Source organism: Bufo gargarizans, chromosome 3 (assembly GCF_014858855.1).
Source record: "Bufo gargarizans isolate SCDJY-AF-19 chromosome 3, ASM1485885v1, whole genome shotgun sequence".
Taxonomy (NCBI): domain Eukaryota; kingdom Metazoa; phylum Chordata; class Amphibia; order Anura; family Bufonidae; genus Bufo; species Bufo gargarizans.
The window spans coordinates 304,055,846-304,073,347 of NC_058082.1; the positions used below are offsets into that span (position 1 = coordinate 304,055,846).

The window sequence follows — 17,502 nt, forward strand, 5'->3', positions numbered from 1 at the left end:
TTCTGTAACATGTGCAGTCATTGCTCCTGTGCAATCAGCCATTCATTGCTGGAGAACCTGAGATTGCAGAATTATGTGTATTACAAAGTGAGCATCTTGTGATACTGATATTATACTATATACTTATATCCTTAGGAGACTAACCATACTTAAAGGTTAGAGAGTATAAGCTAGGTCGAGGCACTCCCAATTCTTCTTTTATAGGTGGTCCTGTAGTGAGCAAGGACATGCTATAGACTGCATAATTCATATAGTTAAAACGTGTTTTCCGTCATTTCATTCTTGGAGGAAAATTTGCGGAAATAGAAAGGTAGAATTGCACCCACAGAAGCATGCAATGAGATTAAAACTCATTAACAGGTGGGAAATTACTGCATCAATATGACTAAATAGGGGAATAAAATAAAAATTGTCTCTACCAATTCTTCTGATGGAGTGTCATTCACACCCTGGTAAAGGCATAATTTATGAATCCTGGGCCCTGATGTTAGATCTGTAACAGGTCCTTTCACCCACCATATATAATACTAGTGTCCTCTTTTGTTAGCCTTGGGCCTTGAGATCCAGGTCACTGCTACTTCTTAACCCCCTATAGTCACAATACTGCCCCATGGTTTGTCAGGACAAATAATTCTGCCAATAGGTTCCCTTTAGATGATGATGCAAGGTCAAGATTTTTAAGCTAAAAAAAATGGACAGAACAAATGCAAAACTAACATTTATTAAAATCGAGACCAAGAGTTGAAATTTATGAATATGCTTTATGCGAATATGTTTTGTCAGGATACAAACTACCTAGATCAGCTCAAGTAGACCATCAAGAATGAATGTGATGGCAGGAGACATGAGGAGTAAAACCTATGCTGGGCACGAAAGCATACAATCAGATACTGTCATTCCGGATAAAACATTGCTAACTTAAAATGGCTTAACCAAAATGACAGGACAACGTTTTATAAAACAGGTTGACAAATTCACAAGCACATACTTCTACAGGTGGGAAGAGGAAAGTCCCAAGAGGCGCTGTTCTGGGAGCTTGAAACGCAGGTTAGCAAGGCATGTCCTTCAAGTATATACCCTGCATTGCAGCTGTAACGGACCTTGTCCCCCACGTTAAATGATGTCCCCTGTTGCAGGCCGTTCTGTAGCCGTCCAGGATTTCCACATGTGTGGCTTGGCAATACTGTTAACATAGAAAATGAAACAATGGGTCACACAGAAATCAATCATTTGTACATAAAAGAGAAGAAGAAGCTTTTAATAAAGACAAGTAGCATTGTAGAAGACACATTTGAGTTATCCTCACAACAGTCACGCCCTGATGTACCAGATACAATTCCACACAAAGAGCATTGACCTGAAGGATAATTGCATTTATACACATTTTAATTTTAATAGGTTCATAAGCTTAAATATATACTGTAGGTATGACCAGTGGCGGATTACAATAGGGATGTTTGGTTTGGCAGCCCCGGGCCCAGCACCGCTGGGGGGCTCAACTTCGACCCGAACGCCCACATACTGCGGTGGTGCACGGGAGCGCATAGCTCCCTGTCCCGTCGCCAATCACCGCCCTAAGCTTCAGGCCTAGTAGGCCTGAGGCCTATGCGGTAGTGAAATCCCGGCGCAGGCGGGCGTGATGACGTTATTGCGTATCTGTGCCAGGACGCAGCACTGTGACATGTGCACGCCTGCCTCATCCCGCCTTCCTCTGCGAGCAAGCGCCTGGCCCTGGATATAGGTGAGCATTTAGCTTTTAATTTTTGTCCATAATTTTTTTTTTTTTTCATGTGCCTTCTTTGGGGGACATGTGGGACACACACAGGAGGACATATTAGTGAAGAGACATCGAGTACATCAGGGGGAAATGTGGGGGCTGTGTGGGGCCAAATTATTATGGGAGGGACTACTATGTGGGGGCAAATTACTATGTGGGGGCAAATTATTATGGGAGGGACTACTATGTGGGGGCAAATTATTATGGGAGGGACTACTATGTGGGGGCAAATTACTATATTGGGCAGTGTGGGGGCAAATTATTATGGGAGGGGATACTATGTGCGGGCAAATTACTATATGGGGCAGTGTGGGGGCAAATTACTATGTGGGGGCAGTGTGGGGGCAAATTACTATGTGGGGGCAGTGTGGGGGAAACTATTTTGTGGCTGAAGTGTGGGGGAAATTGTTATGTGGGGCAGTGTGGTGAAAACTATTGTGTGGGGACAGTGTGGGGGAAATTGCTATGTGGGGACAGTGTGGGGAAATTGCTATGTGGTGAGAGTGTGGGAAAATTGCTATGTGGGGACAGTGTGGTGAAATTACTGTGTGGAGAAAGTGTGGGGAAATTTCTATATGGGGCAGTGTGGGGAAAACTATTGTGTGGGGGCAGTGTGGGGGAAACTATTGTGTTGGGGCAGTGTGGGGGGAAATTGTTATGTGGGGCAGTGTGAGGAAAACTATTGTGGGGGAAATTGCTTTGTGGGGAAAGTGTGGGGAAATTGCTATGTGGGGACAGTGTGGGGGAAATTGCTGTGGTGACAGTGTGGGGAAATTGCTATGTGGGGACAGTGTGGGGAAATTGCTATGTGGGGACAGTGTGGGGAAATTGCTATGTGGTGAGAGTGTGGGGAAATTGCTATGTGGGGACAGTGTGGTGAAATTACTGTGTGGGGAAAGTGTGGGGAAATTTCTATATGGGGCAGTGTGGGGAAAACTATTGTGTGGGGGCAGTGTGGGGGAAACTATTGTGTTGGGGCAGTGTGGGGGAAATTGTTATGTGGGGCAGTGTGAGGAAAACTATTGTGGGGGAAATTGCTTTGTGGGGAAAGTGTGGGGAAATTGCTATGTGGGGACAGTGTGGGGGAAATTGCTGTGGTGACAGTGTGGGGAAATTGCTATGTGGGGACAGTGTGGGGAAATTGCTATGTGGGGACAGTGTGGGGAAATTGCTATGTGGGGACAGTGTGGGGAAATTGCTATGTGGGACATTGTGGGGAAATTGCTATGTGGGGACAGTGTGGGGAAATTGCTATGTGGGGACAGTGTGGGGAAATTGCTATGTGGGGACAGTGTTGGGAAATTGCTATGTGGGGACAGTGTGGGGGAAATTGCTGTGGTGACAGTGTGGGGAAATTGCTATGTGGGGACAGTGTGGGGAAATTGCTATGTGGGGACAATGTGGGGAAATTGCTATGTGGGGACAGTGTGGGGAAATTGCTATGTGGGGACAGTGTGGGGAAATTGCTATGTGGGGACAGTGTGGGGAAATTGCTATGTGGGGACAGTGTGGGGAAATTGCTATGTGGGGACAATGTGGGGAAATTGATATGTGGGGGGAAATTACTATATTGGGCAGTGTGGGGGAATTACAATGTGGGGGCAGTGTGGGGGAAATTACAATGTGGGGGCAGTTTGGTGGAAATTACTATGTAGGGGCAGTGTGGTGGAAATCACTATGTAGGGGAAATTACTGGTTGGGAGCAAACTACTATATGGGGCACTTTGGGGGAAATTACTGTGTGGGGGGAAATTACTATGGGGGGATTACTATGTGAGGACAGTGTGGTAGAAATTACTATATGGGGGTGTTGCTATTGGGGAGGCACTGTAGGGGCAATTATATATTATTTTTGGGTTACTGACCTGACATCATTGACATTGCTCCACCTCTCCCCACCTTAGTTCTGATGATGGACAGTGATGGACAGTGACCAGCATCAGGATGGTCAAATGTGGGCAAAGCTAACATAGCTCTGCACCTTTTACTAGCCCCAGATTCTCCAGCCTCAACCTTCGATGTCCAACATGCTGAACATCATTTGGATTGCCACAGCCCCTCCAGTGATGTGAGTGGCATGAAACTGGGGTTATATTTAACTTTCCCTGACTATTCTCATGTCTCTGCACATGTTACCTGCAGTACAGTAGGAAAGCTGGTTAACATTACATCATGTAACGTCACCTAGCTTCCCTGCTTTCATGCATGGCACAAGTGCAGAGGCATTAGAGTATGGGTAGTGAGGGGTAGGGGGTGTTCATGTGCCATGTAAGACAGCAGGAAAGCCGGGTGTCATATATATATATATATATATATATATATATATATATTGTATATAAGTGGTCACTGTGTATGAATGCATCCATGTATGTGGTGACTGTGTGTATAAGTGCATCCATGTATGTGGTGACTGTGTGCATGAGCACATCCATGTATGTGTTGACTGTGTGTACAAGTGCATCCATGTATGTGGTGACTGTGTGCATGAGCACATCCATGTATGTGTTGACTGTGTGTACAAGTGCATCCATGTATGTGGTGACTGTGTGCATAAGCACATCCATGTATGTGGTGACTGTGTGTACAAGTGCATCCATGTATGTGGTGACTGTGCATGAGCACATTCATGTATGTGGTGACTGTGTGTATGAATGCATCCATGTATGTGGTGACTGTGTGTACAAGTGCATCCATGTATGTGGTGACTGTGTGTACAGGTGCATCCATGTATGTGGTGACTGTGCATGAGCACATTCATGTATGTGGTGACTGTGTGTATGAATGCATCCATGTATGTGGTGACTGTGTGTACAAGTGCATCCATGTATGTGGTGACTGTGTGTACAAGTGCATCCATGTATGTGGTGACTGTGCATGAGCACATTCATGTATGTGGTGACTGTGTGTATGAATGCATCCATGTATGTGGTGACTGTGTGTACAAGTGCATCCATGTATGTGGTGACTGTGTGTACAAGTGCATCCATGTATGTGGTGACTGTGTGTACAAGTGCATCCATGTATGTGGTGACTGTGCATGAGCACATTCATGTATGTGGTGACTGTGTGTATGAATGCATCCATGTATGTGGTGACTGTGTGTACAAGTGCGTCCATGTATATGGTGACTGTGTGTATGAGTGCACCCATGTATGTGGTGACTGTGTGTATGAGCACATTCATCTATGTGGTGACTGTGTGTATGAGCGCACACATGTATGTGGTGACTGTGTGTATGAGCACATTCATCTATGTGGTGACTGTGTGTATGAGCGCACACATGTATGTGGTGACTGTGTGTACAAGTGCATCCATGTATGTGGTGACTGTGTGTATGAATGCATCCATGTATGTGGTGACTGTGCATGAGCACATCCATGTATATGGTGACTGTGTGTATGAGTGCACCCATGTATGTGGTGACTGTGTGTATGAGCACATTCATCTATGTGGTGACTGTGTGTATGAGCGCACACATGTATGTGGTGACTGTGTGTATGAGCGCACCCATGTATGTGGTGACTGTGTGTATGAGCGCATCCATGTATGTGATGGGTGCGTGTATGAGTGTGTCCATGACAGAACTGTATAGGGAACCAGTAGCTGCAGTACTTGTGTTTATGTAGGGTAAATCAGACATGCCTATTATAATTACAGTGCGGGTTTAAAGGGGTTGAGTTAAATATAAACTCAGCATTTGTAAATGTTAAAAAACAATAAAGCCATGCTAAAAATGATAATAAAATAACCATATGAGTGGGGTTTGTACAGAAGGACGGACAGACGGGGGGGGGGGGGGGGGGGGTGAGAAGAAGTGTATGTGTGGCATTTAAATAAAAATTTCCTATGGCACCCAGTCAGTTCTGGCTGCGCCTCTGAGCAGCTGTTACTGTATTGAGAAATAAAGAAAGAATGGCACAAAGAATTCAAAAGGTCAATGTAAATGAGAAAAAAAATTATAGACTGTAAACATTACATACAGTATACCCTAAAACAACTAAATGACTACAGATGACACATTCCAAAACAACATCTAAATGCTATGATCAATATAACCTAAGAACCTCAATGTACAGATCTAAAAAAGGACAATAAATAAAAACTGATGCAAATAGTGATAAAATATAATGGAAATCATAGTGCCAAAGATAGTGAAAACAATCATTACTTTTTGACAAATGATCAGCTTCTTGTGACTATTAGTTATGTGACATGTATATAAACTCATAAAATAAAGTGAGTGATGATCCCCAAGGTGTTTGAACACCCCTCCCACCCAAAGAAGCTTCAGATGGATCACTGTTAGCACCAGCAACAGATCATAAATAAGCATAAATCAATAATAATTGAGACCTTTCCAACACACGATCCCATAGCTCCTAGCATGGTCCATTATGCTTTCCACTTCCTTTAGTGCGTTCAGAATTTAGAATCTACTTTAGCTGTCTAAGGTTTCCAAGAACACAAAGCACAAAGAACTCAAACAATAATTGTATTATTTAAATCAAATTCTTAAGCATTCCATAACCCCTTCAACCCCGGGCCTGTTTTCACCTTCCTGCCCAGGTCATTTTTTTGCAAATATGACATGTGTTACTTTATGTTGTAATAGCGTTGAAACACTTTTACTTATCCAAGCCATTCTGAGATTGTTTTCTAGTCAATATATTTCACCTTTATTTGTGAAGAAATCCCAAATGTACCAAATATTTAGAAAAATTCCCAAATTTTCAAATTTCTATTTCTCTACTTTTATAATAGATCGTGATTAGAGTTGAGCGAACACCTGGATGTTCGGGTTCGAGAAGTTCGGCCGAACATCCCGGAAATGTTCGGGTTCGGGATCCGAACCCGATCCGAACTTCGTCCCGAACCCGAACCCCATTGAAGTCAATGGGGACCCGAACTTTTCGGCACTAAAAAGGCTGTAAAACAGCCCAGGAAAGAGCTAGAGGGCTGCAAAAGGCAGCAACATGTAGGTAAATCCCCTGCAAACAAATGTGGATAGGGAAATGAATTAAAATAAAAATTAAATAAATAAAAATTAACCAAAATCAATTGGAGAGAGGTTCCATAGCAGAGAATCTGGCTTCCCGTCACCCACCACTGGAACAGTCCATTCTCAGATATTTAGGCCCCGGCACCCAGGCAGAGGAGAGAGGTCCCGTAACAGAGAATCTGTCTTCATGTCAGCAGAGAATTAGTCTGCATGTCATAGCAGAGAATGAGGCTTCACGTCAGCCACCACTGCAACAGTCCATTGGCATATATTTAGGCCCAGCACCCAGGCAGAGGAGGGAGGTCCCGTAACAGAGAATCTGTCTTCATGTCAGCAGAGAATTAGTCTGCATGTCATAGCAGAGAATGAGGCTTCACGTCAGCCACCACTGCAACAGTCCATTGGCATATATTTAGGCCCAGCACACACACAGGCAGAGGAGAGAGGTCCCGTAACAGACAATCTGGCTTCATGTCAGCAGAGAATTAGTCTGCATGTCATAGCAGAGAATCAGGCTTCACGTCAGCCACCACTGCAACAGTCCATTGGCATATATTTAGGCCCAGCACACACACAGGCAGAGGAGAGAGGTCCCGTAACAGAGAATCTGTCTTCATGTCAGCAGAGAATTAGTCTGCATGTCATAGCAGAGAATGAGGCTTCACGTCAGCCACCACTGCAACAGTCCATTGGCATATATTTAGGCCCAGCACACACACAGGCAGAGGAGAGAGGTCCCGTAACAGAGAATCTGTCTTCATGTCAGCAGAGAATCAGTCTTCATATCATAGCAGAGAATCAGGCTTCACGTCACCCACCACTGTAAGAGTCAATTTTCATAAATTTAGGCCCAGAACCCAGGCAGAGGAGAAAGGTCCCGTAACAGACAATCTGGCTTCATGTCAGCAGAGAATCAGTCTTCATATCATAGCAGAGAATCAGGCTTCACGTCACCCACCACTGTAAGAGTCAATTTTCATAAATTTAGGCCCAGAACCCAGGCAGAGGAGAAAGGTCCCGTAACAGACAATCTGGCTTCATGTCAGCAGAGAATCAGTCTTCATATCATAGCAGAGAATCAGGCTTCACGTCACCCACCACTGTAAGAGTCAATTTTCATAAATTTAGGCCCAGAACCCAGGCAGAGGAGAAAGGTCCCGTAACAGACAATCTGGCTTCATGTCAGCAGAGAATCAGTCTTCATATCATAGCAGAGAATCAGGCTTCACGTCACCCACCACTGTAAGAGTCAATTTTCATAAATTTAGGCCCAGAACCCAGGCAGAGGAGAAAGGTCCCGTAACAGACAATCTGGCTTCATGTCAGCAGAGAATCAGTCTTCATATCATAGCAGAGAATCAGGCTTCACGTCACCCACCACTGTAAGAGTCAATTTTCATAAATTTAGGCCCAGAACCCAGGCAGAGGAGAAAGGTCCCGTAACAGACAATCTGGCTTCATGTCAGCAGAGAATCAGTCTTCATATCATAGCAGAGAATCAGGCTTCACGTCACCCACCACTGTAAGAGTCAATTTTCATAAATTTAGGCCCAGCACCCAGGCAGAGGAGAGAGGTCCCGTAACAGACAATCTGGCTTCATGTCAGCAGAGAATTAGTCTGCATGTCATAGCAGAGAATCAGGCTTCATGTCAGCCACCACTGCAACAGTCCATTGGCATATATTTAGGCCTAGCACACAGGCAGAGGAGAGGTTCATTCAACTTTGGGTAGCATCGCAATATAATGGTAAAATGAAAATAAAAATAGGATTGAATGAGGAAGTGCCCTGGAGTCCAATAATATATGGTTATGGGGAGGTAGTTAATGTCTAATCTGGACAAGGGACGGACAGGTCCTGTGGGATCCATGCCTGGTTCATTTTTATGAACGTCAGCTTGTCCACATTGGCTGTAGACAGGCGGCTGCGTTTGTCTGTAATGACGCCCCCTGCCGTGCTGAATACACGTTCAGACAAAACGCTGGCTGCCGGGCAGGCCAGCACCTCCAAGGCATAAAAGGCTAGCTCTGGCCACGTGGACAATTTAGAGACCCAGAAGTTGAATGGGGCCGAACCATCAGTCAGTACGTGGAGGGGTGTGCACACGTACTGTTCCACCATGTTAGTGAAATGTTGCCTCCTGCTAACACGTTGCGTATCAGGTGGTGGTGCAGTTAGCTGTGGCGTGTTGACAAAAGTTTTCCACATCTCTGCCATGCTAACCCTGCCCTCAGAGGAGCTGGCCGTGACACAGCTGCCTTGGCGACCTCTTGCTCCTCCTCTGCCTTGGCCTTGGGCTTCCACTTGTTCCCCTGTGACATTTGGGAATGCTCTCAGTAGCGCGTCTACCAACGTGCGCTTGTACTCGCGCATCTTCCTATCACGCTCCAGTGCAGGAAGTAAGGTGGGCACATTGTCTTTGTAGCGTGGATCCAGCAGGGTGGCAACCCAGTAGTCCGCACAGGTTAAAATGTGGGCAACTCTGCTGTCGTTGCGCAGGCACTGCAGCATGTAGTCGCTCATGTGTGCCAGGCTGCCCAGGGGTAAGGACAAGCTGTCCTCTGTGGGAGGCGTATCGTCATCGTCCTGCCTTTCCCCCCAGCCACGCACCAGTGATGGACCCGAGCTGCGTTGGGTGCCACCCCGCTGTGACCATGCTTCATCCTCATCCTCCTCCACCTCCTCCTCATCCTCGTCCTCCTCGTCCTCCAGTAGTGGGCCCTGGCTGGCCACATTTGTACCTGGCCTCTGCTGTTGCAAAAAACCTCCCTCTGAGTCACTTCGAAGAGACTGGCCTGAAAGTGCTAAAAATGACCCCTCTTCCTCATCCTCCTCCTCCTCCTCCTGGGCCACCTCCTGTTCCATCATCGCCCTAAGTGTTTTCTCAAGGAGACATAGAAGTGGTATTGTAACGCTGATAACGGTGTCATCGCCACTGGCCATGTTGGTGGAGTACTCGAAACAGCGCAACAGGGCACACAGGTCTCGCATGGAGGCCCAGTCATTGGTGGTGAAGTGGTGCTGTTCTGTAGTGCGACTGACCCGTGCGTGCTGCAGCTGAAACTCCACTATGGCCTGCTGCTGCTCGCACAGTCTGTCCAGCATGTGCAAGGTGGAGTTCCACCTGGTGGGCACGTCGCATATGAGGCGGTGAGCGGGAAGGCCGAAGTTACGCTGTAGCGCAGACAGGCGAGCAGCGGCAGGATGTGAACGCCGGAAGCGCGAACAGACGGCCCGCACTTTATGCAGCAGCTCTGACATGTCGGGGTAGTTGTGAATGAACTTCTGCACCACCAAATTCAGCACATGCGCCAAGCAAGGGATGTGCGTCAAATTGGCTAGTCCCAGAGCTGCAACGAGATTTCGCCCATTATCACACACCACCAGGCCGGGCTTGAGGCTCACCGGCAGCAACCACTCGTCGGTCTGTTGTTCTATACCCCGCCACAACTCCTGTGCGGTGTGGGGCCTGTCCCCCAAACATATGAGTTTCAGAATGGCCTGCTGACGTTTACCCCGGGCTGTGCTGAAGTTGGTGGTGAAGGTGTGTGGCTGACTGGATGAGCAGGTGGAAGAAGAGGAGGAGGAAGCCGAGAAGGAGGAGGTGGCAACAGGAGGCAAAGAATGTTGCCCTGCGATCCTTGGCGGCGGAAGGACGTGCGCCAAACAGCTCTCCGCCTGGGGCCCAGCTGCCACTACATTTACCCAGTGTGCAGTTAGGGAGATATAGCGTCCCTGGCCGTGCTTACTGGTCCACGTATCTGTGGTTAGGTGGACCTTGCCACAGATGGCGTTGCGCAGTGCACACTTGATTTTATCGGATACTTGGTTGTGCAGGGAAGGCACGGCTCTCTTGGAGAAGTAGTGCCGGCTGGGAACAACATACTGTGGGACAGCAAGCGACATGAGCTGTTTGAAGCTGTCTGTGTCCACCAGCCTAAATGACAGCATTTCATAGGCCAGTAGTTTAGAAATGCTGGCATTCAGGGCCAGGGATCGAGGGTGGCTAGGTGGGAATTTACGCTTTCTATCAAATGTTTGTGAGATGGAGAGCTGAACGCTGGCGTGTGACATGGTTGAGACGCTTGGTGACGGAGGTGGTGGTGGTGGTGTTGGTGGTACATCCCCTGTTTGCTGGGCGGCAGGTGCCAACGTTCCTCCAGAGGCGGAGGAAGAGGCCGAGGCGGCAGCAGCAGAATAGGCCGAGGCGGCAGCAGCAGAAGAGGTAGCAGGGGGAGCCTGAGTGACTTCCTTGGTTTTAAGGTGTTTACTCCACTGCAGTTCATGCTTTGCATGCAGGTGCCTGGTCATGCAGGTTGTGCTCAGGTTCAGAACGTTAATGCCTCGCTTCAGGCTCTGATGGCACAGCGTGCAAACCACTCGGGTCTTGTCGTCAGCACATTGTTTGAAGAAGTGCCATGCCAGGGAACTCCTTGAAGCTGCCTTTGGGGTGCTCGGTCCCAGATGGCGGCGGTCAGTAGCAGGCGGAGTCTCTTGGCGGCGGGTGTTCTGCTTTTGCCCACTGCTCCCTCTTTTGCTACGCTGTTGGCTCGGTCTCACCACTGCCTCTTCCTCCGAACTGTGAAAGTCAGTGGCACGACCTTCATTCCATGTGGGGTCTAGGACCTCATCGTCCCCTGCATCGTCTTCCACCCAGTCTTGATCCCTGACCTCCTGTTCAGTCTGCACACTGCAGAAAGACGCAGCAGTTGGCACCTGTGTTTCGTCATCATCAGAGACATGCTGAGGTGGTATTCCCATGTCCTCATCATCAGGAAACATAAGTGGTTGTGCGTCAGTGCATTCTATGTCTTTCACCGCTGGGGAAGGGCTAGGTGGATGCCCTTGGGAAACCCTGCCAGCGGAGTCTTCAAACAGCATAAGAGACTGCTGCATAACTTGAGGCTGAGACAGTTTCCCTGGTATGCATGGGGGTGATGTGACAGACTGATGGGGTTGGTTTTCAGGCGCCATCTGTGCGCTTTCTGCAGAAGACTGGGTGGGAGATAATGTGAACGTGCTGGATCCACTGTCGGCCACCCAATTGACTAATGCCTGTACCTGCTCAGGCCTTACCATCCTTAGAACGGCATTGGGCCCCACCATATATCGCTGTAAATTCTGGCGGCTACTGGGACCTGAGGTAGTTGGTACACTAGGACGTGTGGATGTGGCAGAACGGCCACGTCCTCTCCCAGCACCAGAGGGTCCACTAACACCACCACGACCATGTCCACGTCCGCGTCCCTTACTAGATGTTTTTCTCATTGTTATGGTTCACCACAACAACAAATATATTATTTGGCCCAATGTATTGTATTCAAATTCAGCGGGATATAAATTTGAGGCCTAGTATTTAGGCGCTGGGTGACCGGTATGGATTTAGTGACAGAATTAGACTTGGAAATGCACAGAAGCGTGTGTGTGAAGTTATTCTGAATGACCCAATGTGCACCTTGAATATTATATACCCTTTTTGGGATAGATTTCAAATAGCTCTGATATAGCAGGAACCACTAAATTATGAAATTGCTAAATTGGGAATTGTACTTCAACCCAGAACAAAAAATGTGCTTTGACGGGCACTAAATAACTTTCCCAGCTACAACAGGACAGCGGTAACGAGAGATTTAGAGGGATTTAAATTTGAGGCCTAGTATTTAGGCGCTGGGTGACAGGTATGGGATTTAGTGACAGAATTAGACTTGGAAATACACAGTAGCGGGTGTGTGTGAAGTTATTCTGAATGACCCAATGTGCACCTTCAATATTATATACCCTTTTTGGGATAGATTTCAAATAGCTCTGATATAGCAGGAACCACTAAATTATGAAATTGCTAAATTGGGAATTGTACTTCAACCCAGAACAAAAAATGTGCTTTGACGGACACTAAATATCTTGCCCAGCAACAACAGTACAGCGGTGGGTAACGAGAGATTTAGAGGGATTTAAATTTGAGGCCTAGTATTTAGGCGCTGGGTCACCGGTATGGATTTAGTGACAGAATTAGACTTGGAAATGCACAGAAGCGTGTGTGTGAAGTTATTCTGAATGACCCTATGTGCACCTTCAATATTATATACCCTTTTAGGGATAGATTTCAAATAGCTCTGATATAGCAGAAACCACTAAATTATGAAATTGCTAAATTGGGAATTGTACTTCAACCCAGAACAAAAAATGTGCTTTGACGGACACTAAATATCTTGCCCAGCAACAACAGTACAGCGGTGGGTAACGAGAGATTTAGAGGGATTTAAATTTGAGGCCTAGTATTTAGGCGCTGGGTCACCGGTATGGATTTAGTGACAGAATTAGACTTGGAAATGCACAGAAGCGTGTGTGTGAAGTTATTCTGAATGACCCTATGTGCACCTTCAATATTATATACCCTTTTAGGGATAGATTTCAAATAGCTCTGATATAGCAGAAACCACTAAATTATGAAATTGCTAAATTGGGAATTGTACTTCAACCCAGAACAAAAAATGTGCTTTGACGGACACTAAATATCTTGCCCAGCAACAACAGTACAGCGGTGGGTAACGAGAGATTTAGAGGGATTTAAATTTGAGGCCTAGTATTTAGGCGCTGGGTCACCGGTATGGATTTAGTGACAGAATTAGACTTGGAAATGCACAGAAGCGTGTGTGTGAAGTTATTCTGAATGACCCTATGTGCACCTTCAATATTATATACCCTTTTAGGGATAGATTTCAAATAGCTCTGATATAGCAGAAACCACTAAATTATGAAATTGCTAAATTGGGAATTGTACTTCAACCCAGAACAAAAAATGTGCTTTGACGGACACTAAATATCTTGCCCAGCAACAACAGTACAGCGGTGGGTAACGAGAGATTTAGAGGGATTTAAATTTGAGGCCTAGTATTTAGGCGCTGGGTCACCGGTATGGATTTAGTGACAGAATTAGACTTGGAAATGCACAGAAGCGTGTGTGTGAAGTTATTCTGAATGACCCTATGTGCACCTTCAATATTATATACCCTTTTAGGGATAGATTTCAAATAGCTCTGATATAGCAGAAACCACTAAATTATGAAATTGCTAAATTGGGAATTGTACTTCAACCCAGAACAAAAAATGTGCTTTGACGGACACTAAATATCTTGCCCAGCAACAACAGTACAGCGGTGGGTAACGAGAGATTTAGAGGGATTTAAATTTGAGGCCTAGTATTTAGGCGCTGGGTCACCGGTATGGATTTAGTGACAGAATTAGACTTGGAAATGCACAGAAGCGTGTGTGTGAAGTTATTCTGAATGACCCTATGTGCACCTTCAATATTATATACCCTTTTAGGGATAGATTTCAAATAGCTCTGATATAGCAGAAACCACTAAATTATGAAATTGCTAAATTGGGAATTGTACTTCAACCCAGAACAAAAAATGTGCTTTGACGGACACTAAATATCTTGCCCAGCAACAACAGTACAGCGGTGGGTAACGAGAGATTTAGAGGGATTTAAATTTGAGGCCTAGTATTTAGGCGCTGGGTCACCGGTATGGATTTAGTGACAGAATTAGACTTGGAAATGCACAGAAGCGTGTGTGTGAAGTTATTCTGAATGACCCTATGTGCACCTTCAATATTATATACCCTTTTAGGGATAGATTTCAAATAGCTCTGATATAGCAGAAACCACTAAATTATGAAATTGCTAAATTGGGAATTGTACTTCAACCCAGAACAAAAAATGTGCTTTGACGGACACTAAATATCTTGCCCAGCAACAACAGTACAGCGGTGGGTAACGAGAGATTTAGAGGGATTTAAATTTGAGGCCTAGTATTTAGGCGCTGGGTCACCGGTATGGATTTAGTGACAGAATTAGACTTGGAAATGCACAGAAGCGTGTGTGTGAAGTTATTCTGAATGACCCTATGTGCACCTTCAATATTATATACCCTTTTAGGGATAGATTTCAAATAGCTCTGATATAGCAGAAACCACTAAATTATGAAATTGCTAAATTGGGAATTGTACTTCAACCCAGAACAAAAAATGTGCTTTGACGGACACTAAATATCTTGCCCAGCAACAACAGTACAGCGGTGGGTAACGAGAGATTTAGAGGGATTTAAATTTGAGGCCTAGTATTTAGGCGCTGGGTCACCGGTATGGATTTAGTGACAGAATTAGACTTGGAAATGCACAGAAGCGTGTGTGTGAAGTTATTCTGAATGACCCTATGTGCACCTTCAATATTATATACCCTTTTAGGGATAGATTTCAAATAGCTCTGATATAGCAGAAACCACTAAATTATGAAATTGCTAAATTGGGAATTGTACTTCAACCCAGAACAAAAAATGTGCTTTGACGGACACTAAATATCTTGCCCAGCAACAACAGTACAGCGGTGGGTAACGAGAGATTTAGAGGGATTTAAATTTGAGGCCTAGTATTTAGGCGCTGGGTCACCGGTATGGATTTAGTGACAGAATTAGACTTGGAAATGCACAGAAGCGTGTGTGTGAAGTTATTCTGAATGACCCTATGTGCACCTTCAATATTATATACCCTTTTAGGGATAGATTTCAAATAGCTCTGATATAGCAGAAACCACTAAATTATGAAATTGCTAAATTGGGAATTGTACTTCAACCCAGAACAAAAAATGTGCTTTGACGGACACTAAATATCTTGCCCAGCAACAACAGTACAGCGGTGGGTAACGAGAGATTTAGAGGGATTTAAATTTGAGGCCTAGTATTTAGGCGCTGGGTCACCGGTATGGATTTAGTGACAGAATTAGACTTGGAAATGCACAGAAGCGTGTGTGTGAAGTTATTCTGAATGACCCTATGTGCACCTTCAATATTATATACCCTTTTAGGGATAGATTTCAAATAGCTCTGATATAGCAGAAACCACTAAATTATGAAATTGCTAAATTGGGAATTGTACTTCAACCCAGAACAAAAAATGTGCTTTGACGGACACTAAATATCTTGCCCAGCAACAACAGTACAGCGGTGGGTAACGAGAGATTTAGAGGGATTTAAATTTGAGGCCTAGTATTTAGGCGCTGGGTCACCGGTATGGATTTAGTGACAGAATTAGACTTGGAAATGCACAGAAGCGTGTGTGTGAAGTTATTCTGAATGACCCTATGTGCACCTTCAATATTATATACCCTTTTAGGGATAGATTTCAAATAGCTCTGATATAGCAGAAACCACTAAATTATGAAATTGCTAAATTGGGAATTGTACTTCAACCCAGAACAAAAAATGTGCTTTGACGGACACTAAATATCTTGCCCAGCAACAACAGTACAGCGGTGGGTAACGAGAGATTTAGAGGGATTTAAATTTGAGGCCTAGTATTTAGGCGCTGGGTCACCGGTATGGATTTAGTGACAGAATTAGACTTGGAAATGCACAGAAGCGTGTGTGTGAAGTTATTCTGAATGACCCTATGTGCACCTTCAATATTATATACCCTTTTAGGGATAGATTTCAAATAGCTCTGATATAGCAGAAACCACTAAATTATGAAATTGCTAAATTGGGAATTGTACTTCAACCCAGAACAAAAAATGTGCTTTGACGGACACTAAATATCTTGCCCAGCAACAACAGTACAGCGGTGGGTAACGAGAGATTTAGAGGGATTTAAATTTGAGGCCTAGTATTTAGGCGCTGGGTGACAGGTATGGGTTTAGTGACAGAATTAGACTTGGAAATACACAGTAGCGGGTGTGTGTGAAGTTATTCTGAATGACCCAATGTGCACCTTCAATATTATATACCCTTTTTGGGATAGATTTCAAATAGCTCTGATATAGCAGGAACCACTAAATTATGAAATTGCTAAATTGGGAATTGTATTTCAACCCAGAACAAGAAATGTGCTTGAACGGACACTAAATAACTCGCCCAGCTACAGCACTAGGGACAGATTTAGCTGGATATAAATTTGAGGCCTAGTATTTAGGCGCTGGGTGACCGGTATGGATTTAGTGACAGAATTAGACTGGGATATGGCCAAAAAATAAACAGACTATTGCTGGTTAAATGCACTTGGTGTGACAGCTTCACCCTGATGTAGGCTTTAGCCAAAAAACAACCACACCATTGAGGGTTAAATGCACTTGGTGACAGGCGCAGCTTGCCCCTGATTTTGTATATGGTTTAAAAAATGAACAGACTATTGCTGGTTAAATGCACTTGGTGTGACAGCTTCACCCTGATGTAGGCTTTAGCCAAAAAACAACCACACCATTGAGGGTTAAATGCACTTGGTGACAGGCGCAGCTTGCCCCTGATTTTGTATATGGCCAAAAAATGAACAGACTATTGCTGGTTAAATGCACTTGGTGTCACAGCTTCACCCTGATGTAGGCTTTAGCCAAAAAACAACCACACCATTGAGGGTTAAATGCACTTGGTGACAGGCGCAGCTTGCCCCTGATTTTGTATATGGCCAAAAAATGAACAGACTATTGCTGGATAAATGCACTTGGTGTGACAGCTTCACCCTGATGTAGGCTTTAGCCAAAAAACAACCACACCATTGAGGGTTAAATGCACTTGGTCGCAGCTTGTGCTGGCGCACCACAAGACACAAAATGGCCGCCGATCACCCCAGAAAAATGAGACTGACAAACGGTCTGTGCAGCCTAAAAACAGTGAGCAATTGAGGATCAGCAGCTCAATGATCCACAGCTGCAGATCGATCAGTTAATCAAGTCC

At 45.2% G+C, this 17,502-nt stretch overlaps 1 protein-coding gene across 1 annotated transcript in view; it reads right to left on the minus strand.

Moving 5' to 3' along the window:
* Nucleotides 1-17,502, minus strand: part of CSMD2 (CUB and Sushi multiple domains 2) — a 1,088,526-nt gene that overhangs the window by 624,252 nt on the left and 446,772 nt on the right. Inside the window, exon 4 of the mRNA XM_044285154.1 lies at nucleotides 989-1,183. Coding sequence (XP_044141089.1) covers nucleotides 989-1,183 — 195 coding nt within the window. The remainder of the gene's footprint in view (nucleotides 1-988; nucleotides 1,184-17,502) is intronic.